Consider the following 23,511-nt stretch of genomic DNA (forward strand, 5'->3'; position numbering starts at 1 on the left):
CAGTGATCGGCTCCAGCTCCAATTGTCTGGCCATCCAACGGACTCGATCTTGGCCAATTCGAATGGCTCCTTGTATGATTCAAAGTATCAATGTAGCTAGTGCAGCGTGCTTCAAAAACAGCACATACAAGCATTTTTGGCAAAGCAGCCATGCAGGTGTCAAAGCAGACAAGCACTATAAGCGTCAGCTCCCGGGGACCCCAGGATCCACCGTTCTAGGCCAGCCTGCAGCGGGTGGTGGTACATACCCGTCTTGTCAACGGGCACACCAAGAGATTCCGCGCGAACACGGCAGCTAAAAAAGGGGAATTTTCAACCAGCGTCCCACCGCTCAATGAGCTTCTGACGACGACACCTGGTTGCCTACCAGGTCTGGAAGAGTGACGCCGGGCTGGGAGGGGGGCAGCGTGGGGATGGAAGGTATCAGGCTAAAAGCCCAATAACCAACACCACACTACGTAAGGCTTTGCTCCTCGTCGTCTATTATGTCCCAAAGACGTGCGTGCAGGAAGTATAAATGGACGGTACAAGACACGACAGGATAGCACTCCTCTTTCCCCCATCTCTGATCTCTTTCACGTCTCAAATTCCTTCCCCGTGTATATTGACATCTTCTCCCTTTTTCACGTGCTCCTGCTTTCAGGGATCGCGAGTGCGCGGAGGCAGCAGCGGCAGCAATTGCTTATGGGGGGCCACGGTCGGTGAGCGGGTATAGCAGGCATGGGTGGTCTCCGAAGCACGACACCGATTTGGTATTGGCAGTCTACTTGTGGCTCTCTTTGCGCACGGAACGAAGTCACGAGCCTATATCGCCTTGCCGCGCGGGTTGACCAGACGTAAGAGATGTCGGGATGCATAATCAAAAGAAGACAGCAACAGTTCAAGTTCAAAATCGTTCTTCATTCCGGGATGTTATCTTGAGTCCTGGACCCTGAATCACTCAATCCAACTTTGAAATGTTTCTCATTCAGTCTGGAAGCGGGTAATGGGTATAAGAGGGTATCGGATATGTGGGAGACCAACTACCTAGCCATGTAAAAGATGACTGGGAGTCGGGCCCACCAAAGAATTAATTACAGCTCGTAGGGGTTTCGCCACCGCGGCCTCGCAACACCTGCCCCTGATCTGTCTGGGGCCAGGCACATCGCTCGCCCACTTAAAAGGCAGACCCACGACGCTCGACATCTTCGACGATCCCCTTCTCGAGCACGCCCTTGTCGTTGGCCATGGTGCTGGCGAAGGTCTGGCTAGGCTTCCACTTGGCCGAAGTACGGGGGGTGGTCTCCTCGAACATCTTGTCAACCTGCTCAAGGGTGAGACCCTTGGTTTCAGGGACAAGGAAGTAGGCGTAGACAAAAGCGCAAGTGCAGAGACCACCCCAAATGAAGAAGACGGAAGAGCGCAGGTTGCCCTTGTCTTCGCCAACCATGTAGGGAGTGATGACAGCGATGATGGTGTTCCACAGCCAGTTGGAGGCAGTGGAGAGACCGACACCGCGAGAGCGGATGGGGAGAGGGAAGATCTCGCCGATGACGATCCAGGCACCAGGACCCCAAGTGGAAGCGAAGAAGAAGATGAAGATGGCAATGAAGGCAATCTGGGCGTTGACAGCAGAGATGTTGTTGGCAATCGAGGTATCCGGGTCGCTAGGGTCGGGGTGAGTGTGGTTGAAGCCAACAGAAACACCGATGATGGCGACAAGGAACTGGCAGATCAACATGCCCAAGGCACCATAGATCAGAAGAGGACGACGGCCAAATCTTTCCACGGTCCAGAAAGAAATGGGAGTCGAGCAAACGTTGACCAAGGTGAAGATCAAGGAGATCAAGAAGGTGTTGGAGATAGCGCCAGTGGACTGCAGGAAGGGTGTGCTGTAGTAGAAGATGAAGTTGACGCCAGTCCACTGCTGCATCATCTGGAGAGAAGTGCCCAGGATGGTGCGGCGCAGGTTGGACTTAGATGACCAGAGACCACCCTTGAAGCAGTTCATCCAGCTGGAGAACCAACCGCTGCTAGGGATGAGGTGGCGCTCATACTCCTCATTGGCGACAATCTCAGCAAGCTCGACCTGAATGTACTGGGACTCACGAGGCTGACCACGGAGACGAGACAAAGCATTGGTGGCAGCCTCAATGTTTCCTCTCTTGACGAAGTACCGAGGGGAGTCAGGGAGGAGCAGGAGGCCACCGCCAAGAATCAGACCCCAGGGGAATTGGATGGCGATGGGAATACGGTAGTTGCCAGTATCAGTTCGGTCCTTGGTGGCATAGACGACAATGGAAGCCAACATGATACCAATGGTGATACAGAATTGGTAACCGGCAACCAAGGCGCCACGAACCTTGCGGGGGCACTATGAAATGGGTCAGTAACGAAAATGCGCAGTTTTGGGGAAAATCAACTCACGATTTCAGACATGTACAGAATGACGATGGCAGATTCGAAACCGACACCGAAACCAGCGATCAGACGACCAGCGACAATAGCACCAAGAGAGTCGACCTCGGGGCCAGTGAGCATCTGAATAACCACACCGATGAGGTAGATGATGCAGCCAACGATGACAGTCCATTTGCGACCGATCATATCGGCGACATCGCCAGCAATGATAGCACCAAAGAAAGTACCGCAGGAGAGGATGGACACAATGAGGGACTGGTGGGACGAGGTGACACCATCGTCGGGGTCGCGATCAGCGCCCTCGACTTCGCGAATGAAGATGGAGGAGCCCAGGACACCGTTGATGTAACCAGAGTCATAACCGAAGAAGATACCACCGAAAGACGCAAAAGCGCAAATCAGATAGGCCTTCCAGGTCACAGGAGCCTCGATACGTTCGACATCGGTAGTGGTCTGCAGCTCAACGGAGCCAGAGCGCGGCGCGGTGGTATGGGCGGCGACGTTGGTCTCCTTGTCCGCCATGATGAAGAGACGTTGTTAGGTAGAGGAGCACTTAAAGAATGCGGGCTGTGTAAGAAGAGTCGCACCTCGCAGAGGGGGTTACCGAAAGAAGGGAGAGACGGAGCGGTCTGGGGGATGAAGGGGACATTATGTAGTTGCGGAGAGGCAGGAGCTAAACAGACGCGGTCGCAGGCGAATGTCACTTGACTGGCCGGAAAGCACGATCCCCGCGCGTGCCTCTCTACGCAAAGCTTGCAGGCCCGCGACAACGTCGCAGAGACCAGACAAAAAAAGCTCTCTCTGCTGTTACTCTCAGCTTTCACTACTGGCTGTATGGAGCGCCGCGCGACTCGCGCTAGGCAAAGCGTCAAGAATATTGACTGCACCAATCCAGCGTAGCTAAGTCTACTAGCGCATGCTTGGACGCAGATGATCCCCACAAGTGGCGGGCACAGGCGGGGATCTTGAAGCGGGTGCTCCTCTGGTGCTGCGCTGGTGGTATTCCTCCCCGGTCAGGTGCCGCTGCCCGGGCCAAAATCTCATGTCCCAGCCCCGGCGACATGCACTAAAGAGGCATAGTCGGCTTGTGGAGTTCACGGACCAGCCCTGGACGCCCTCGTCACGTCGTTGCCCACTGCAACCCTGAAGAATGGGTGAGCACGTCCAGACTCGGGTCTGTCTCAGGGCTCAGGAGACTCGAAGAAGAGGGTCCTGATGAATTCGACTTTTTCCTGGTCTCCAGCAAATTTGATGGAGATGTTCCTGTCAATCTCCAGATGGCTCACGTGTGCTACAGGACGGCAAACAGGACTGCAGAGTCAGGATTGACTTCACGATGGCAGACTCCTCCAATGACAGCGCCGCCACCATCAGAGCCGCCTGTGTTCCGGCCCTGGACATTTGACATCCAGCTGCACTTTGCATCATTAGACCTCTAAACCCAATCACTGGATGTATCCATGCGTGTCGAGTGTCACGCCGTATCCCTCGTCTTAATCCTGATCCCCACACGTTTGATGCGGGTAGGCTAGATGCCCCTTCTGGAGAACAGTCGCGTAAGATCGGCCTATGACAGCCGTATTTGAGCGAATCCTGTTACCGAGCACGAGTATCCTTGACACTGAGGGTGGTACAGGCGAAAAATTGGTACATAGTAGAGTAACATCATCAGGCCTGGCGCGGGCTGGATTTAGGACGTCGAAGGCCACAATGGAGCGCCACGGGGTTCTAAGTGGCTACTGGCGATGCGACGTTGGTCACGAAGGTCTTTGCCCCAAAATCAGAAAATCAGCACTTGTAGCGAGGAAATCGACAAAGTGTTTCGGCTGTCGGCAAAACCGTGCAAGGCTCCTTAACAACCAACGGGCACACCTACGCACCGCGACCGCCGATTAATTGTGCGGGTTCGAGCTTGTGGCGCTGATGGCTGGATGGCACCACGGCAAATGCAGCACGGATGCCAGCTGCAGAAACTCCGGCTCTTCTAAAAACTCCGATCGTTCTGAATCACGCAAAGCTTAACCTATTATTTCACAGCTTAACCTCGCTTGCAACTGTCCACGAAATTCATGGAAGATTGGAAATTGGACATGTCACCTTGTGGTCCACCCTTTTACCAACTGGAAACCCTCAACGGAGATGAATACAGAACACTACATACCCACTTCAATTGATTTTTTCCTCGCTCGATGGGTGAAAATTTTCACATCATTCGGTGCTTGCGATGAAGTATCTGGTGATGGCGGCGACATTAGTCACGCCATCTCAGATCGTGCAAAACTTGATCGAGTGGCGGCCAAATGGTCCATCTAGCACATGCCAGATGAGGGATGCTTCCGATGATGACCCTTTGGGCAGCGGAAGATCACAATGGTACGGAGTGCTCGTACCCCGATAAGCGGGCTACCGTGTCACCTACAGGGTTTAATTGGGTTCGCCCGCCCCTAGAAGCCCCCAGGCCAGACAAGGAAATGCTCTAGAAGAAAGGCTAAAAAGCCACATGCATGTTGCCTTCTCCGTTTACTCCGCGATGCAATCACGCAGACAGCATGCTTGCAAGGTCTGGTAGCCATGCGTAGATGGACCTGTCATCATTTGTCATGTTGCCTGGCTCCATACCCCGAATAGTGAACGAGCTGGGCAAATTCGAGAGAAGCAAGGCCATTTTCTCAACAATGGATCTCGGACACGCCGGATGGTGGTGTGGTACAAACACGTGGAGGTACGCGACCAGCCCGTCGCTTCTCCTTACCACCAAGGGAACCGGAAGTCCACTTGAGCTTTGTGGTATACCTACACTACAGTACCTTCTGTTGGCCACAAGACAAGCGCCTCGCAGGCAATGGGACATTGGCACGTGACCGTGTTTGGGGCGTGTTGCGCTGAGCTGATCGTCTTTACTTCCCCGCAATGCCCCGCCATCAGACACTGACACGAGAGTCTTCTGATGAAGATGTTTGGTTCGCAAGCAAACAGGCGCTGCGTTATTCATTCATGTCGACAAAGCTAGTCAGCTGGCGTTGTCAGCGTCGATCGTCTCGACTCTCTGGATGACCGACGCCAATGGCTTTGCCCTCGGCAAGTGATCCGAGGCGCGAAACAATGTAACCGACAGCTCTACAGGTTTAGGCTCAACAAGCAGTGCCATGACGGAGTTCGACAAAGCCTCTCCTCACGCAATATCTGATGGTTTCAATCTTGAAATGTTATTAAGACTTTCGCAGAAATCCTGTGTTGCCTTGATTACCATAGCTTCCAGTCACCTACAATCACTAACTCAGCAGCTTCCTGCAAGCCCAACCCCGCCATCAGAATGACTTCCAAACCGCAAATCACGTTGTGGTTTCTCAATGCCTCGCGCGCTGTCCGCATAGCATGGATGCTCCAAGCGCTCAACCTGCCGTACGAGTTAGTCCGGGCTGAACGCGCCTCCAATGGTCTTGCGCCGCCCGAATTCCGGCAGAAGATTCCTGGGTCTTTGCGAAAAAGTCCGACCATTCAAGACGGCGATCTTGTTCTCCAAGAGAGTGTGGCTATAATTGAATACCTTTGTGAGACGTATGACAAGGAGCATGTCTTCCTGCCTACAGAAGCGAAAGAGAGATTGAAGGTGAAGGAGTGGCTCAGTGCAAGTGAAGGCACTTTCTTGATGCATGGGATCGCTGTACGATGCTTCCTGCCACCGATACCGTGACCTACTGACGCGAACATCAGATCATGTATGCGAGAGCGCGGTTGCCGCAAGATCTGCCCAACCGTGCAGAGGTCTGGAAAGAAATGAATCAGTCAATGTCTGGTAACATTGATAATGCACTCAATTGGCTGAATTCGGAGCTGAAGAAATCGCATTCCAACGGTGGGAAGTACCTCGTTGGTGGGCGCTTGACGGCCGCAGATATCGGCATGCTCTTCGGTCTGCAGCTGATATACGACCGCAAACTCGGTCTTGAGCATTTGGAAAACAGTGGCAACGGCAAGTGGCCAGACATCGAGAAATGGATGGACTATTTGCAGGATGAGAAGAGCTGGAAGGATTGTGTAGCTAAGACGGGCTTTCGGATGGGCGCAACATTGTGAGAGGAATGAAGTCACGCCCTAGATACACAGATATTATCCCACGTCCCCCGGGTTGACTCTTATATAGGAGCGTGAGAATTGTCGCAGATTGTGTAGATACTTTAGCGTCAGGCAGTAAACCTATGCGCAACCGGAACACCTGCTCCGCACGATCCCTAATACATTTACGTTCTTCCAACCTCAGCCTGTTACTTGAGTAACGCGTTTTACTAAGCAAGCTGTAGGGCTCTTTGAGCATCTTTGCTGCAAGTCTCACTGTTCACAGCAATCTCTTCGCTTGATCCGCTCTGTCACTCCAGTTCGCGATAGCTCCGAACGACGTCCGACCATCGCTCTGTCAGAAGGCCCCGCTGTCGACAGTCGTCGACGACTCGTGTACGACAATGTCAGCCCTGTCACAGATCGGCACGCCGCCGAAATGCACCGCCGATTTCTGTTTGATCCCGATTGGAACTCCCACGGCATCGGTATCAGCCGAGATCGCGGAGGTGCAGAAGTTGCTCAAGCAAAGTGGCATCAAATACTCGATGCACTCTGCGGGAACGACGCTTGGTAAGTCGCATAGCTCCGTCCAGCAGACTATGACCTTGGTGCCATCCCGGGTGAACTAGAGGAAGAGCTTTGGTAGCATGAAACCATGCTGGCGCAGTGCTGACGAACGTCTACAGAAGGCTCGTGGGACGAGTGTATGAGGGTAATGGGACAGTGCCACTCTATGCTACACGCCCGAGGTGTTGTCCGCGTCCAGACAGATATTCGCGTCGGTTCACGGACAGATAAGTCACAGACGATGGAAGACAAAGTTGCCGCTGTCGAGCGACTGCTGGCGGCTGAGAAGTAGGCTGAACCTGTCGGCCGGGGGTATCATATCATTCAGAGTCGTAAGTCACTAGAGACGCACCAGAGGAGATCTGGGGCTTGATGACCACATTGCTGGATTCGTCATCCGCCTTCCGTCGCTTTGCCTGTCGCTGCCATGCATCCTCTCCTGGGAAAGGATCGTGGTTGGCGCGAGTGTTGCTTTTAAGTTGGCCCTGAAGAGCAGACTTCTGATGAGCCAGAGCCTTTCCCGTTTTTGCAGGCCCACGCCCATTCTGCTGCAGGCTTTGAAAAGGCTGACTCTCTGCAAACAACGGCTTACCCGCAGCCTCGATCCTCTTCACTTCTCCGAAGTTCACCTTGGCGGCCTTCTCTGTGTCTTCGTGCGTCGTCTCCAGCAACTCTACACCCAGTCCAAACCTCTCTTGTAGCGCAGTTCCCGTTCTCCCATCCTCTTGCCGCTTCCTACGACCCACGCGAAACTCCCGCCTCAGAGCCTGGCTCCTTTCATACGGGTCGGCCCAGTCCCTCTCACTCGCCTTCACCAACTCCTGCACCCGCATCTGCTGCGTCACCCTCTCCTTTTTCTCATCGACCTTCTTCTCCAGCACTCCAAAGCCACCCTCGTTCTCCAACCGCGCCTTCTCTTCCTCACTCACCCCAGCAACGACACCCCATTCCTCTCCCCGCCGCCCCTCTCCGTAATCCCTCCTCCTACCGCCCTCAACAACCATGTACTCGCTCGCCTTTGGATCCGTTCTGACCTCTAGCCATCCGCCGCATACTGAATGCTTGAAGCGGAATTGCCAGATCGGCGTGCTGTAGTAGTTTCCCACCTTCTTCTTCTCGGCATTGAACCGCACGCCCTGGCCAATGATCTGCTCTGGATCGCAGGTGGCACACCAGATGGCGAATGGACATTCGAAGCGCACTGTGAGGATGCCATCGGAGGCGAGTTTGCGGGCACGCCCACCAAGGGCGTGGCCTTTACCAGAGGCGCGGTTGAAGGAGATGCGGCCCTCGAGTTCCGGCGGGACGTAACGTCCCATATTGAACCCCTGCATGTTGAGTGGAGGCCGGACGCTGGCGCGGACGAAGCTTCAAGCGCTTGACGAAGGCGGCTTATCAGCCCATCATTGTAGGTTGATGGTTGTGGAAATCCGTTAGGCTGCGGGTATTGATGAGCAGTTGAGGGATGAGGCCAGTTGGAACCTACCCGCAGCCGGATCAGTACGGTTGAGGATAGGTAAGATTGTGCCGCAGCGGACCGCCAGATCAGTGGCGACTGTTTCTACAAGGCAGGCTTCACTCACGCTCCCGGCTGCTACTCTAAAATGTCCTTGTCCACGGTACGACTAGCGGGTAATCTATTAACTTATATTCTATTGCTCGTAGTTCGGCCGTTCCTAGGGCATTCTCTATCTCCAACTGCAGGGACGGAGATGGGCCCAAAGTCTTGGCTTGTTGTCGAGCTGCCTAAGACAGCTAAAGATCAACTCTTAATGCCGGAGATGACAACATCGGCTACCTTACACCTTCTCTTCGAGGAACAGCTCTCCTCGACAACTTCATGCCAACGCCTTGGCAAGCAGGATCATGCGGAGGGTCAGTGATAAAGGTTGCGGCCACGGCTGATGCTCGCTGCAGAGCTAAGCGGCCAGGTAAGTCTTAAGAGCTGCCGGGTCCCCTTCCGCGACTCTACTCTGCTTCGATTCAGCAAAACAACATGAAGCGATCATTGCTCATTACCGCACTTGTCTCCCTCTCCCTCTCCTCACCCCTCCAGTCGCCAAACCCCAAAAGGCGGAATGTGATCTCCTACCCTGATCTTTCCTGCTCCGCGGCTTCGTGGCCCTCTGCACAATTGCCAGAGTACATCCAACCACAGCTCCCTGATCCTGATCTTCAGGACATCATATCTCAGATCAATCCGGACAACATTCAAGCGACTGTTGAGAAGCTAGTCTCGTTCGGCACACGACACACGCTTTCTAGCAAGACGGACCCTAATCGTGGTATCGGTGCTGCGCGAGACTGGCTCAAATCTCAGTATGAAGCGTACGCTGCCGAATCCGACGGTCGCATGACGGTGAGCATCGAAGGCTATGAGCAGCAGCCAGACGGCGAGCGTATTATCTTTCCAGTGGAGATCGATAACGTTGTTGCTACACTTCAAGGTAGTGAAGAGCCAGACCGCGTCTATTTCATCTCCGGGCACTATGACAGCCGGAATACCGACCCCATTAACTACGAGGACGACGCCCCGGGGGCCGATGATGACGCCTCGGGCGTTGCTGTATCGTTGGAATTAGCACGTGTCTTCGCCAAATACCAAACCCGTGCGACCATAGTGTTTGCCGCCGTTGCTGGCGAGGAACAAGGCCTGTACGGCGCAGAATACATGGCACAGACATACAAGAACAACAGCGTCAATCTTGCCGCTATGCTAAACTGCGACACTGTTGGCTCTTACACCGGAGATATGGGCCAAGAAGATCCGCATGTCATCCGGGTCTTCGCGCAGGGTCCGCCCTTGACAGAAAACGAAACAGTCGCTGCGCAACGATTGAGCGTCGGCGGCGAGAATGACTCCCCAGCTCGCAATCTTGCACGCTTCATCCATGAGGTGGGCGAGAACGACTACACTGAGATGAACATCAGCGTGATCTACCGCCTAGATAGGTTTTTGCGTGGCGGAGATCATCGTCCATTCCTCGAGGCTGGCTTCAGCGCAGTGCGCTTCACCGAGCCTCACGAAGTCTATGAGCATCAGCACAACGATGTGCGTGTGGAGGACGGCGTGCAGTATGGTGACCTGGTGGAATACGTGGATGCACCTTACACAGCGCGTGTCGCTAAGGTCAACGCCGCTGCTCTGTGGTCGCTTAGTCAGGCGCCTGGGGAGCCGACGAGTGTCTATGTCAACACTACTGCTCTCGACAATAATTCTCAATTCGTCTGGGAAGCACCTGTTGATGGCGATGACGCAGTCGATAGCTATGAGATCGTGTGGCGTCCAACGGACGCGCCCTTCTGGACCAACTCCGTCGACGTAGGCAAGACGGGGACTGCGACGGTGCCACTCAGCAAAGATAATGTTGTGTTTGGGATTAGGAGTGTAAAGGCTGGATATCGGAGTCCAGCTGTGTTCCCCTTTCCGCTACCAAGCTCTAGCTCTTGATCATCACGCGGTAAGGTAGATGATACAAAAGATGTCGAGACAAAGAGAGGGATGGTAGCAGGAGAGCTCACGCAGTCGTGTAGATACTTTTATATCTCTCACCAAATTCGAGGATCACGAAGGCATTCTACCTTGCGTCGGTCTGTAGTCTTGCACATCATAGTATACAATACGCTTGCCTCTGAGTGAGTCAGACAACCGGCTAGCCCAAGTAGAATGCTACGGTCGTAGAGACTGCGGATGTGATTCGTAGGAATGTCCAGGAGAGGTGTACAATCTCAGGCCCCCTTGGGTCCACGATTATTTTTGACCCTCACTCGTTCATTGGTCGAGCCACGCCCGGAGTCAAGCTTCGACTAGGCGCCCTACTTCTTGAGCTGGGGCTTGATGATGACATAAGCCGGAACCTCGCAACATCTGCGTTGGTAGCATTTTGGAATTTCAGCCCCTGCTGAGCTGGCACGGAGTTCTAAGGTTGCTCATTAACATGATTCACAGTCGAAATAGCGCTCAAGTGGAAGTGCTGACTGGCGTTTTGCAGGCATTGGCTCTGCTGTACGCTACGATGCGATGTCAATGCCGGTAGCAGCGCATCTTGAGAAGACTGCTCTAGCGCCGAAGGTGGGCTCTGGGGTCCGGCAGCGCGCCTGGCACTCTAAGGGGTATGTACTTCATTACCTTGCTGACTGCGACGTACTCATCTACGCAGCCGTACAGGTTGCAAGACCTGCAAAAGGAGACGCGTCAAATGTGACGAGACGAAACCGACATGCAAGAAATGCGCTGCTACTCATAATGTCTGTGAAGGCTATGAAGTGTTGCAGATCTGGCTTTTCCAGCCCAAACAGGATGGGCAAGCACTGGGGCCGGCACGCAGCCCCAGCGGTCCATACCATGGCCAGGAATCGAGGTTCATTCAACTCTTCACCGAGAAGACGGGCAAAGCGTTAGCCCTCTTCAACTCTGCGGCCGAGTACTTCTGGACGAAGATTATTCTGCAGCTGAGTGAGCTAGACGGCGCGATCCGGAATCAGGTCGTTGCGACCGCCTCAGTACATGAAATGCAGATGGGTCGGACGCCGGACCTGATTCCAATGACGGCTTACAGCAAAGCGTTAGGCATGATCGCTTGTCAACAGGACCCTAGCATTCACATTTTGCTCGTTTCGTGTCTGCTGTCGATTGCCATGGAATCCGTACGCGGGGATCAGGCCGCCGCGTACCTGCATCTACGATGTGGCCTGGCGATCTTGCGAAACTGGATGATCACTGCCAATAGGTCCGAGTACGACCCAGACGACATCATCGAGCTGTACCTCATGCCGATATTTGCGCAACTCAGTGCAACAAGAAGCCTCCAGCAGACTGACCCCGGCTGGTATCTCCCGCTGGAACAAGTATCTATCCAGCCACCAACGTTCCCACCGGCCTTTACCTCGCTTCTGCAGGCGAGAGAGAGGTACCAGGAAATCGGCACGCACATGTATATGCTAACCCGGAAGTTCCCTTTGTTCGATACCTATGAAAACCCGGCGTTCTTTGAGGTCACGAAGCTCTTTGAAGACTGGCATCAGACCTTCAAGAGATCACGGCCGAGCAAATTGTCATTACGACAGAGTTGCCAGTGGAAGATCCTGGATATTCTGGCATACTGCTGCATTGTTGCGCTTCGCTGCTATTGCAGCGCTGACGAGATGAAATGGGACGATGCTGTCGATGAATGCCGCGAGATCGTTCGAGTTGCCGCGGAGGTGGATGAATGTGTCAATGGCAAGCTGCCCACGGTGAACGACTTCCTGGAACCGGATTTCGATACAGATCCCGGCCCAGTGGCGCCACTGTGGCAGATCGGTGTCGCTTGTCGTGATCCTGTGATCCGCAGAAAAGCCATCAGCCTGATGCGGAGCCACCATCGAAAATGTTGTGGTCACGATGATGACTGCTACATTGCCTCCCATGCCGAGTCCATCGCCGATCTCGAAGAAGCCGGACTTGACGACATCAAGACCTGTAAAGATGTACCGGAGTTTCGTCGTGTGCGACCTTTGGCCTGTGACTTCAGCACTCCTGGGATCATGCGCGCGACTTACACAAGATCGCCGTATGTGACGGAAGAGAAGTTTGTGACCGCCGTGCCTGGAGACGAGCCACCGCAGGTGACCTTTTTCAAACTCTGGCCGCTGACCGAGACAATGAGGCTGGCTGGATATCAACTACTACTGCGTCCAAAAGCCAAGGCGTGCCGCTGCAAAAGCTTCGGTGGGAACATCACGGATTGAGACTGCGATGTTGTTGCTTGTCACCACCTACCAACCTTTCAAGGAAGCTTCCAATTTGAGACGCCATATTATACGACCACGATCAGAGAAAATTTACCTTTAGTGTCTCGAGATTTGGCTTGAATTGGAATCCCGCTCTTTTGTTCAGTAATCCTTGGGATGTGCCATCGAGGTATTTGCAAGCCTTCTCCACCAGATTTGGGTCCTAGGGGTAGGACTGGGTAGGGTTGTCAACTGGTCATCAGATCGGGTAATCTGAGGTAAGCAGCCAGTCCTCACCGGTTCCTTCGGCCAGGTCATTTCGGTGATTGCATTGATGGAAACCCAGAACTGATAATGCACCACCAAGCACGGACGTTTGGCAGCGCGCAGTTGGGACCACGTCTGCAGGGAGTGGAGCCCCTAGCCATATGCCAAGCTTCGCTGTTGCCTGAATGAGTGGAGCCAGCCCCGAACTCTTCCCTGGTGGACAGGCAGACTCAAGGCGACAATCGTCTCAGATCCTGCTGCAAGGCTGACAAGGGCCTTTTGAGAGCTCCATATCGCGACCAAATTTGAGTCACGCCTTGACTCACATACATCTCAAATGCCTTATATGAAGCTCACAAAGTCAACTTTCTCAACCTATCTCCGTACCAGTCATACATCGAAGAGCAGTTTCCTTGTGCAACATGGCTACACCAGTCGTTGCTCCTGGGCTTGACGCCCTTGCTACGCACTTTGGACTCTCTCTTGTCGACAGTGATGGCAACCCAGTTACCTGCGAGGAGGCGGAGGAAGCTCAGAAAGAGGAAGAGCAAGCTGAAGAAGATAAGGAGTCCAACGAGCCTTCTCCACCTGTCGGCTCATTGCCCTCTTTCACGAGCATTTACCAAGGGGAGCCTGATAGCGAAGGTGAGATGTTCGACCACGAATTAAGACTGCTTACTGACAACATCAGGTCGAATGACATGGTCAGCCGACGAACCAAAGAATGTCCCGGAGGCAGCTGAGAATGAGAAGACAATCGGACACGCGATCATCATTCGGAACGGAAAATCTCAAGACAGCCGCAAGAAGTACGAGGTGCATTCCCTGGTGATCCAAAGCCCTCATCTCAAGCGCGCTCTTTCGACAGTCTTTGAAGGGTACCCCGGCGTGTCCTGTGACCTCACCCGTCTCATCTTCGATGCACCTTTCAAACCTTTTGTCCACCGATGGAGTAGATTGATGGCATACATGGAGAAGCCCGACAACGAGCCCGTGATGAGAGAGCATCTGCAGCTTCTGCACTCGGTCCTCATCGCTCAACTGGGAGAGACAATCAAAGCCCTTGAGGATTATGTCCAGCATGGAATTGTCACTTTCCAGCATTTATGGTGTGTATTCGCCCCATCTAGCGTGATAGTTGCTCCGTCAAGCTTTCGCCAGACGGAAGCGTTGGAAGTCCGGTATGGTGATTATGTCAAGACTCAGTGTGGCTTGGTGTTCTCGATTTCTACACGGTACATCGATTTTGATGGAGAAAACTTTGGCTGGGATGCGCGGTCTGTGACGATCTCCAAGTTCGAAGGAACGCGGGAGATTAGCTCTCTCAGAGTCGTTCCCATCCAGTTCTTGCCTCAAGCGGAGGTAGTTAGGGAGTCCCTAGTCCAGCGTGGGCAGACGTTTGAGTCACTGGCTGGACGGCAGTACAAGAGGTGCGTTTCAATGCTTTTGAACTGGACAACAATGCTAACCTCCTTACAGTTATTCGGACTCTGCTATCGAACTGGTAGAGGATAGGCGAACTGGCGATGAGAAGGAGAAGATCATCCACGTGAATGGACGCATTGTCGTCGACGCCGACTCGTGGAACACTCATAGTCCACACGAGAGCGTTGAAATATCTCCGATCCCGAGAGTCGAAGCCGCCACGAATGACATTGAAAGTGACGCCGACTCTTTTGACCATGTTTCGGCCAGCGCAAGTGAGACCGACGAGGGCAAGAAGTCGTTTCAAAAGCTCACTGATTACCAGCGACTCCTCGCTACAAGTCTCGTCCGGGGTTATTCACTCAAGCTGAAAAAGTGGCTTAAGTTCAAGCTCGATGCCGTTGAGGACATCAAATGGAGCTCCAACGCCTTCGAGAATCTGGTACTCCCAGCACAACACAAGGAGCTGGTCCTAGCTCTCGCCCAGACCCAAGTGGGCGGTGGTAATGCCTTCGACGACGTCATCGCCGGCAAAGGCCGTGGTATGATTCTCTTGCTCACTGGCCCGCCTGGCGTGGGCAAGACGCTGACGGCCGAATCCACCGCAGAGCACATGCGCGTGCCGCTTTTCATGATGGGCGCAGGCGATCTAGGCACCGATGCGGACGAAGTGGAGGCGAATCTCAACAACATACTCACACTGGTAGCCAGTTGGAAGGCCATCCTGCTCATCGATGAGTGCGATGTGTTCCTGGAGGCTCGCAGCGTGCACGACCTGGAACGCAACAAGCTCGTCTCCATTTTCCTCCGGCTGCTCGAGTACTATGAAGGTATTCTGTTCTTGACCACCAACCGGGTCTCCAACATGGACGCTGCTTTCCAGAGCCGCATCCACATCACGATCGACTACGCCGAACTGGAACCCGAGTCACGCGTTCGCATCTGGAACAATTTCCTGCGGGACATCAAGTACCAGACCGAGTTCAGCAAGCGCGACGTCGAGCAGTTGAGTCACCTGGAGCTGAACGGGCGGCAGATCAAGAACATTTTGAAAGCCAGCCAATTGCTGGCTGTGAGCAAGAAGGAACCCTTCATGAAACGGCATGTAGATGTCATTCTAGCAATTGAGAAATGGAGGCCATCGAATGCGTGAGCGGCACGATAGATGCATGATGACAGCTAGAAGGGCCAACGCGCCAATCCTTCTGCCGGGAACCGAAGCGCTCAGAGCCTTCGTTCGAGCAGTTGCTGACTGGCGGAGGAGCGGAAAGAGCACTGGCCACAATATCACGAGGATGGCGGCATCAATGTGCCTGAGTATGCCTATGGGTGATGAATTGATGATTCTTGCTGGTGGCAGAGCTCCAATTGAGCCATTGTGCCCTATGGAAATCGAATGAGGCTAGTCGCAAATCAACGGGGCTTGCTGACGGGTGCAAAGCACAGCACTCGGTCTGAGACCTGGCAGAAGGGGTGTCTCTCTCTAGTACACCGCGAGGAGGCGGATCTCAATACTCTCCCGCGTTGGCAGATGCTCTGTACCAGGCAACTCAAATGAAGTATGCGTTGCAGCGCCGGCCGCAGTATTTTTGTCGCTGTCTGCAGTCTTGAAGATCAGCAGCTCATCTGGACGCTGTTCGTGCAGGTAGTAGAACTGATGACTGTCATTCTTCGAGGCTTGCGTGAACGGTGTCTCGACCCTGAGCTTCTTGGTTTTCCCATCCTCTTGATATTCCCTGTCATAAGATACCATGTACTGGTCGGAGTAGGGCACCGTTTTTGCGTCGGCCACTGCGAGAGGGTTCTTGCGTATCGTCTTTAGGGGTCGCCAGACGTTTAGCAACTGCCATCTACCGGCAAGGACCTCAGAAACCATGTCTCCCTTCTCGAAGCGCTTCAATTGATTCTCCACAACCTCTTTCGCGAACTCTGTGGACACGTCGATGTGGCACCTTTGGGCTGGACCGACGTAGGACTTGATCTCCCTGATGTCGTTGCTCCAGGGAGCGTTGCGGACGATGTGATTATAGATCAGGACCATCTTGGCGCCGGTGCTGGGTCATTGTGAGTATCGTGATGTCGAGGTTGACGAGAACTTGATGGTCAACTTACGACTTAGCAATGAATGCCTCTATCTCGGGATAGTGGACGGCTTTAATGCTTTCTTCGTTGACAAAATGGGCTTGGGGGACTTCATGGTTGACATATTCGAAACCGTGCTTCTCCAAGGTGAAATCGCTGATGTCGTTCCTGACATCCTTTATCAGAACCTTTCGACTTTCTTTGAAGTTGATGTCGCTCGAGTGAATGGAGTCGAGTGTAAGTGGAGTGCCGTCATCGGCTTCTTTGCTGTAGAGAACTTCAGCCGCGACATCTCGTGGTTGTGCACGGTCTGGATGCTGAAGAGTTAGATGTTGAAGCGTATCCTCCTGGACGGACTCATGTGTAATGGTCGCCATTATAGATGGGTGATTGCTCAAATTGCTCAAAGGGGTAAGACGGTGCTTGCAGTGAAGCTGAATTGTCTAGACCGGCAGAATTCACCCGCAGCGGTCGTACTTGCCATTAAATAGGCGACCCGCACCTACCTTCCTTCCATACTGACCTCCCGACTGCGGTGCGACAAGACTGAAACGTACGATCTGCAAGACGCCGTACATGATCCACAGCCAGGTCAGATCCTTGTGAACAAGTGGAAAGGCGTGGCAACTTACGTTACAATACCAGAATACTCAGCTATAGTATGATTGATTGCTTTGTTTCATGGTATCGACCTGCATACACATACCTGCGAAACCCTGCTGTCCATCACAGATGTTTCCTGGCCGCATAAAGCTCCTAGAAACAGCTCAAACAGCTATTGCGTGTAGCCAGTCTTCGAAAGACATTACACGGACTAGCAAATGACGTGGACATGATTCACGGGCTGCGAAGAGTTGAGCAGACCCGCGGGCTTCCAAATGCTCAGGTTTGGGAAAGAGTCGTCGTCACCTTGCACGACTGTAGATTCACTAGCCAATAATTCATCGTTGTGATAGAAGGAGGCCTGGAGGTCCCCGGCCGAAGCAATCCTGCTGACTGTCAGCTTATGCGCAACCCCATTCCATTGGCGCAGCTCAGATATCCAATGCCACATGCTTAACATCTTGAGAGGCCAAAGCCACTTCTGGGTTATCTCCCCCTGCCAACTCCGTGGAAAGAGATTGACGTACATGTTCGCTCCCAACACGGGTCGATGGGCTGAAAGCTAAAATCATAGACACGGTTTTGGGAAAATCGAGATACTCGCACTCGCGTTCGCTACCGACTCTATTCGTGGACAAATGGGCCGCCTTCCTAAATCGAATACTGTCAATGTCAGAGGCCAATCACCAGTGCGGCCAGATGCCTCGGGAGCCAATCTCTCCGATATGTCCATCTAAATCCTCGAAGTAAACACTCTTGCCTCCTTTCTGCCATGTCATAGTCGAGAGAACCTTCACATCCTTCTTTCGCAGCCGATTCTCCCACTTGTCGACGTCGTCCGGCTTGTCCACGGCAAAGCAGAAGTGCTGATTGAGCAAGCTCTTGCCTCCCTCCTGGTTCAGAAGGCTAAGCAGATCTGGCGTTGGGCCGTGGTGGGGAATCATGCCGTCTTCGCTCTTGATGTCATCGCCTGTCTGGCCCAGTGTAAAGAGCAGGAGCGTAGATGGTCCCAAGGGAAAATTGGCCATACGATCCTGTGAAGTCGCCTCTCGTCAGTGTTTGAACAGCTCAGCACACAGGAGACGGGCACGATCCCCGATGCTCGTTGGGAACACCACTAACCGTCACAAACACAGGCGTCACCCCGAGGGCATCTTCGTACCACGCAGCAGCCTTCGGCGCCGATTTGACATAAAGACACGTTTCAAGCACATGCTCCAATGGAGATGGAGTGTGTGACAAGTCAGACATTGTTGATGGTGTTGATAGCGGCGATGTAAGCGGAGAAATGACACTGCTGTACCTGTGTCTTGTCTGCGGTCTTGGTGATCTGCTTGACCGCAGCGCCAGTCTTGCCAGATATATCGCGCGTGTCTTCGGCGGCATATCAGGATTCTTAGCTAAGCGCTCCAGTCGAGACCGCTGGATGACTGTCTGCCATCTGTGGCAGGTCTGATTCTCGTTCGTACCCGGATACTCGCTCCGGGCACGCTGATGGAGACATGGTGCGGGAAAGGGCCTGGAACCTTCAGGCTTTGTCAGCTACAGGAGCCAAACAGGGGAAGCAGCCTGGCGCTTCAGTCTTGGCACGGCCTCGCCCCGGCAGCTAGGTACACTTGGATGACCCTCATGCACATGGGCGCCGCTATACGAAATCTTCCGTCTTCAATTAGTACAATCACGTCTTGATCGTAATGGGCTATCGTTTTCTCGATGGTCACCGCACTATAGCTCGCGATGATGGAAGCTAACGTCTTCCTTCTCGCCACCTAGCGCTCCCTCTTGGGCCGGTAATGTATCCTGCCTGTCATTTCCACCAAGTCTCACCATCAGCTCTCTCCTCACAGCCGCCGGATCGCCTTCCAGCCCCTTGCCCACCAGTCCCTGCTTGCTCTTGGCATCGCGATCCATAAAGACCCAAACGTTCCTGTCCGGCGTGAACAACAGATCCAACTCCTCGAGCATCCTCCCTGCCGTCTCCGGGTAGAATAGATATCCGATTAGGGCGCACCCCAAATTTATGGCCCCAAAGATGTAGTAAAGCTTCCAACCGGCGGCATTAAGCGCTCGTGGAATGTATAAACCCAACCAGAAATTGGTGAAGAAATTTGCTGCCACTGCTAGGGACGTTCCCCTGGCGCGGGCTAGGAGAGGAAATACTTCAGAGTGGTAAGTCCAAGGCAACGAGCTGGAGAAGGCGCCGAAGAAGAACTGGAACAAGAACATGAAGGCCACGGCGGCGTTGCCGGCGGAGGTGTTCTGGAAGCTGAATTGCACGGCTTGAGTTACTTGGTCGAAGTGTGGAGACCCATAACGGAGGAGGATGCTGGCGACGATCACAAGACAGATGCCCATGGAAGAGTGACCGACGAAGATGGGCTTGCGTCGCCCATAGAAGTCGATGAGCAGCGTCAGAGACACCGTGCCGACCAGGAGCAAGGCTGAGGAGATACCGTTTGCGAGCAGCGCAGCTGATGAGCCGGTACGGCCTGTCTGTGCGAAAACTTTTGCGGCGTAGTACAGCACGATGTTTGCTCCGGAAAGCTGCTGCATGCATTGCAAGCCCATGGCAAGGGCTGTTCGACGGCGGTACAAAGGGTTGACCAGCAGGGCCAGGTATGAAGGAGTATGTCCGGACTTTTCGAGATCGACAGAAGCGCGGATCTCGGCGTATTCGATGCGAACGAAGTTATCGTTGGTGTCACCTTGGCTGTGAAGGTCGGCGAGGATAGAGATCGCTTGGCTGTCTTGATTGTGTTGGACCAGCCATCGTGGCGATTCAGGACGGGCAAAGATGAGTGCACCGACCATGAGACCCGGCAAGAGTTGCAATGCAAAACAAAGCCGCCACGCTGCCGTGGAAGCGATATTGAGGGCACCGTACTGCATCCAGTATGCCATCAGAATGCCGACTGCGATGCCGGAATTGAGAGACGCGGCCACCCTACCACGGATGTGAGGTGGTGTTACTTCTGCCGAGTAGCTTGGAGCAGGTCAGTGAACAGTTCGGGGTCAAGGCAGATCAAGATACATACAACGAAACAGTCTGGAACCATGGACCGGCACCAAAGCCATTGATCACGCGGCCAGCAATGAACATTCCCTGACTTTGTGCGGCGACGAGGACGACTTGTCCAGCCAGATAAATACCGATGCAAATCCAGATGGTCATTCGTCGTCCAAAGCGATCGGAAACCAAGCCAATCAGGATGGTGCCAACGAATTCGCCTGCAATCAGACTTGCTGTCATCAATCCCTGGCGGAAGTCGGTTGGTGTGTCCATGTAGTCAAGGAACTGGGGCATGGCAAGGATACCACCCATGCCTCCAACTTCCCAGCCATAGGCAATGCCGGTTATGACAGGGAGCGTAATGAAATAGAGGACTTGTCGGATTGTGACCTTCGTGGTGTCAGCCATTTTGAGGTGGTCGGTATTTGTGTCGACATGGCACAAACGATCTGGCACGTGGGCTATATGAGTACGCGGGGCTCGATCCGGGGTATTCTACGGCGGATAGTACCCCAGTAGCTGATGGTCTGGGGTTTGGACCGAAAGACACAGAAGACAGCAGGGCTTGGTCAATAGTGGACCACTATCTCATCCGGACCAAGTCTTGTCCGAAGGTTTGCCATGGACAGGATGGCGCACTTGCTGTCATTGTCACAACCGGAAGCATTCAGGTCCCCAATGCCACTCGATCCGATGCTGGGAATATCCCTGATGGCTTGAATCCAAGACCTTGCTTGCGAAAATTGTCTGTACTGGTCGCTCAGTACTAGCTGTGCGTGGGCCAAGTTCCGGAGCGACTCAGATTGAGGCAGATCCTTGAGTTCAAGAATATCTGCATCCTATACACTGATAGAAGATTTCAACGAGCAGAGACCAGTTATCGATAGTTCAATATGGTCATGCCATCCACCAACGGAGACGCTGTCGCCAGCGCTATTCCCACTCCGGGACTTGCGCGCGGCGCCTTTCTGTACGGCAGTGATATTTCACACGCTCTCGCACCTGTCGTCCATCACACCGTATGGAAGTTGCTCAATCTGCCGTGGCGATTCACGTTACTGGATTCCACCGATACCTCAGAATGCCTCAGACACCTCGCCTCGCCTGACTGCGTTGGCTGCTCCATCACGATGCCAAACAAGCTCGCTCTAATTCCGCACATGGATGAGCTGACCGCCGAAGCTAGGGCTGTGGGTGCGATCAACACCGTTTCGGTCCAGACGGATCCAAAGACTGGCAGAAGGCGATACATCGGAACGAATACGGACATTGTAGGTATCCGGGATGCGCTTGTAAATGCCTTTCCAGCGATCTTGAAGGACGTTGAAGGACGTTCAGCTCTGGTCTATGGAGCCGGTGGTGCGGCCAGAGCGGCAATCTACGCCCTGTGGAGATATTTGGGTATCAAAACGATCTTCGTGGTCAACCGCTTGCATGATGAGGCTCGGACGATGATGTCTTCCATGACAGAGGCTGGTGTGGCCGTGAGGTTCGTCCTTCTGGAGAGCGTGCAGAGCTTGGAGACCTTGGTCGTCGACCCGATCATCGCTACGGGAACCGCACCAGATATAGTTCCGTCAAGCGCGGACGAGAGGAAAGCTTGGAATGTGGTCAGCACGGTCCTGGAACGCCGGAGTACAAGAGCGTTTGTCCTTGATATGGCTTACACCCCCGACCCTGCCACGACATTGATCAAGCTAGCGAGGAAGTTTGGGTGGGAGACCGTCACAGGCGTCGATGTCGTCGGGTTCGTGTGCATGGCGCAGGATCGGCTCTGGTGTGAGCAAGAAATCCCTAATGGAGCACAAAATCTGGTTGCAGGAGAGTTACACAGGGCTTTGCGCCAGAGATCGGGCCATACATAGTTCAATGTATAATCTTCGGTATTGGTTTGTTTAAGACCATTGACGGCGAGGGATGAATACGCGCGCCCTATTGACTCTGCGTCACGCCCATCAATCGGTTCTCGCGCAACCATTCGTCGACTGCAGTATTGAATCTTTCCGCATCCTCCATGAACAAGAAATGGCCATTTTCTGCCCAACATGTGACCTCTAAGCCGCTGATATGTTTCTTCCACCTCTCATCCACAGGAAACATAGGGCAGTTGACCACCAGAGCAGGCACATCGTATACTTCACCTTCCCGCCACGCATGCGGCTGCACGTCTGTGGTGCAGGTGTTGACCCTCACATGCTTCGGCGTGCCCATCATCGTCTTGATCACCTGCTGCCTAACCACGTCCGTAGTTCGTGCCGCCCAGAAGCCATTCAACATATTCCCGAAGAAAGCATCATCCACCCTCTTCGCCGCCAGGGCCTGCCGCTCAGATCGGGACAGGAAACTTTCCGGCAGCTCGAAGAATGAATCGACGTAGACAATCGCTTTGACCAGTTTCGGGTTCAGGCGCAGCGTCATCGTCGCCACGGGGCCGCCCATGCTGTGACCCACGAGAACCGTGGAAGTGACGCATTCGGCGGCCAGGACCCCCTCTACGGCTCGTGCAAACAGCTCCATTGTGTATTCGATCTGTGGCGCATCGCTGCGACCGTGGCCTGGGAGGTCTATCGCGAGTGCGCGGTGGGTTGTGAGAAGGGGGTGCTGTGCGCTCCAAAGAGCGGAGGAGCAGGTGTAGCCATGTATGAAAACGAGAGCAGGTCCCGGTAGGTGGTCGCTGTAATTATCATAGACGACACGTATTCCGTCTAGGGAGGTGGACTTTTGGCTGTATGAACCGCCCTTTGGCTGGTATGAATGGGTCTGCATGATAGTATCCGAGAAATAGTGTATATGACGGGAAGCGAGACTGCCCGCGGTAGTTGTTCTCAAACAACCTTATAGAACGTCCAGAACCGATAGGTACGATCGCATCAATCCGCCTTAATGGCGGAGAGTCGTGTTGGAGCTAACTTTAGCTGTGGCATATCCTGTCCACCTCGCTTCTTGAACTCGCTTACCGATCCTATCCGTGCCATTAGTCTACATAACTATGAAGGTGTATTGAATCATCGTTTGCACGGCTATTCTTCCAAACATGATAGCGTGTAGATCTACCTCACGTTCTCCGGACGTGAATTCTTCCGGTCACCTGTGATTGGCGAGACTTAGTAATGCGGGATGCGTCGGTAGCTGTAGGTACGAGATCTCAACGATTTACATTATCCTCTTTATAAATTGTATTAAAGCAGCGCTGGCAGAGGCCATCCTGCATGCATCCCACTTCTTAGATGACTTCAGCGATAAAGACGAGCATTTGATGTTCCGGACTCGACCGAAGTGATTGCAAGGTGGTGGCCGCTCCGAGCTCGGCGATCTGGATCGCAGACGTGGCCGAATAATCATATAATCAAAAGATTCGAGAGACCTCATGAGCTTAGGTCTGCATC

General features: G+C 53.6%; 12 protein-coding genes across 12 annotated transcripts; 6 read left to right on the forward strand and 6 right to left on the reverse strand.

Annotated features, from left to right (window-relative positions):
• Positions 1-1,156: 1,156 nt before the first annotated feature.
• Positions 1,157-2,922, reverse strand: HMPREF1541_05517 (uncharacterized protein; the record flags this gene model as incomplete). The annotated part of the gene is made up of 2 exons (XM_008719857.1): positions 1,157-2,353; positions 2,407-2,922. The coding sequence occupies 2 exons, from the start codon at positions 2,920-2,922 to the stop codon at positions 1,157-1,159; spliced, it is 1,713 nt and encodes a 570-aa protein (XP_008718079.1).
• Positions 2,923-5,713: 2,791 nt separating this feature from the next.
• HMPREF1541_05518 (uncharacterized protein) lies at positions 5,714-6,477 on the forward strand (the record flags this gene model as incomplete). The annotated part of the gene is made up of 2 exons (XM_008719858.1): positions 5,714-6,064; positions 6,115-6,477. 2 exons carry the CDS (start codon positions 5,714-5,716, stop codon positions 6,475-6,477), a joined length of 714 nt encoding a protein of 237 aa, XP_008718080.1.
• A 383-nt stretch (positions 6,478-6,860) lies between these two features.
• On the forward strand, positions 6,861-7,318 carry HMPREF1541_05519 (uncharacterized protein; the record flags this gene model as incomplete). Its single annotated transcript, XM_008719859.1, has 2 exons — positions 6,861-7,029; positions 7,146-7,318. 2 exons carry the CDS (start codon positions 6,861-6,863, stop codon positions 7,316-7,318), a joined length of 342 nt encoding a protein of 113 aa, XP_008718081.1.
• A 28-nt stretch (positions 7,319-7,346) lies between these two features.
• On the reverse strand, positions 7,347-8,360 carry HMPREF1541_05520 (uncharacterized protein; the record flags this gene model as incomplete). The annotated part of the gene is made up of 1 exon (XM_008719860.1): positions 7,347-8,360. The coding sequence occupies one exon, from the start codon at positions 8,358-8,360 to the stop codon at positions 7,347-7,349; it is 1,014 nt and encodes a 337-aa protein (XP_008718082.1).
• A 662-nt stretch (positions 8,361-9,022) lies between these two features.
• On the forward strand, positions 9,023-10,477 carry HMPREF1541_05521 (uncharacterized protein; the record flags this gene model as incomplete). Its single annotated transcript, XM_008719861.1, has 1 exon — positions 9,023-10,477. The coding sequence occupies one exon, from the start codon at positions 9,023-9,025 to the stop codon at positions 10,475-10,477; it is 1,455 nt and encodes a 484-aa protein (XP_008718083.1).
• Positions 10,478-11,047: 570 nt separating this feature from the next.
• On the forward strand, positions 11,048-12,756 carry HMPREF1541_05522 (uncharacterized protein; the record flags this gene model as incomplete). The annotated part of the gene is made up of 2 exons (XM_008719862.1): positions 11,048-11,139; positions 11,187-12,756. 2 exons carry the CDS (start codon positions 11,048-11,050, stop codon positions 12,754-12,756), a joined length of 1,662 nt encoding a protein of 553 aa, XP_008718084.1.
• Positions 12,757-13,427: 671 nt separating this feature from the next.
• HMPREF1541_05523 (uncharacterized protein) lies at positions 13,428-15,583 on the forward strand (the record flags this gene model as incomplete). The annotated part of the gene is made up of 3 exons (XM_008719863.1): positions 13,428-13,650; positions 13,697-14,435; positions 14,485-15,583. 3 exons carry the CDS (start codon positions 13,428-13,430, stop codon positions 15,581-15,583), a joined length of 2,061 nt encoding a protein of 686 aa, XP_008718085.1.
• Positions 15,584-15,913: 330 nt separating this feature from the next.
• HMPREF1541_05524 (uncharacterized protein) lies at positions 15,914-16,889 on the reverse strand (the record flags this gene model as incomplete). Its single annotated transcript, XM_008719864.1, has 2 exons — positions 15,914-16,484; positions 16,543-16,889. 2 exons carry the CDS (start codon positions 16,887-16,889, stop codon positions 15,914-15,916), a joined length of 918 nt encoding a protein of 305 aa, XP_008718086.1.
• A 909-nt stretch (positions 16,890-17,798) lies between these two features.
• On the reverse strand, positions 17,799-18,366 carry HMPREF1541_05525 (uncharacterized protein; the record flags this gene model as incomplete). The annotated part of the gene is made up of 2 exons (XM_008719865.1): positions 17,799-18,149; positions 18,238-18,366. 2 exons carry the CDS (start codon positions 18,364-18,366, stop codon positions 17,799-17,801), a joined length of 480 nt encoding a protein of 159 aa, XP_008718087.1.
• Positions 18,367-18,840: 474 nt separating this feature from the next.
• Positions 18,841-20,533, reverse strand: HMPREF1541_05526 (uncharacterized protein; the record flags this gene model as incomplete). The annotated part of the gene is made up of 2 exons (XM_008719866.1): positions 18,841-20,098; positions 20,151-20,533. 2 exons carry the CDS (start codon positions 20,531-20,533, stop codon positions 18,841-18,843), a joined length of 1,641 nt encoding a protein of 546 aa, XP_008718088.1.
• A 485-nt stretch (positions 20,534-21,018) lies between these two features.
• On the forward strand, positions 21,019-21,990 carry HMPREF1541_05527 (uncharacterized protein; the record flags this gene model as incomplete). The annotated part of the gene is made up of 1 exon (XM_008719867.1): positions 21,019-21,990. One exon carries the CDS (start codon positions 21,019-21,021, stop codon positions 21,988-21,990), a length of 972 nt encoding a protein of 323 aa, XP_008718089.1.
• Positions 21,991-22,057: 67 nt separating this feature from the next.
• HMPREF1541_05528 (uncharacterized protein) lies at positions 22,058-22,891 on the reverse strand (the record flags this gene model as incomplete). Its single annotated transcript, XM_008719868.1, has 1 exon — positions 22,058-22,891. One exon carries the CDS (start codon positions 22,889-22,891, stop codon positions 22,058-22,060), a length of 834 nt encoding a protein of 277 aa, XP_008718090.1.
• Positions 22,892-23,511: the final 620 nt, after the last annotated feature.

Source organism: Cyphellophora europaea, assembly GCF_000365145.1.
Source record: "Cyphellophora europaea CBS 101466 unplaced genomic scaffold supercont1.5, whole genome shotgun sequence".
In the NCBI taxonomy this organism is placed as follows: domain Eukaryota; kingdom Fungi; phylum Ascomycota; class Eurotiomycetes; order Chaetothyriales; family Cyphellophoraceae; genus Cyphellophora; species Cyphellophora europaea.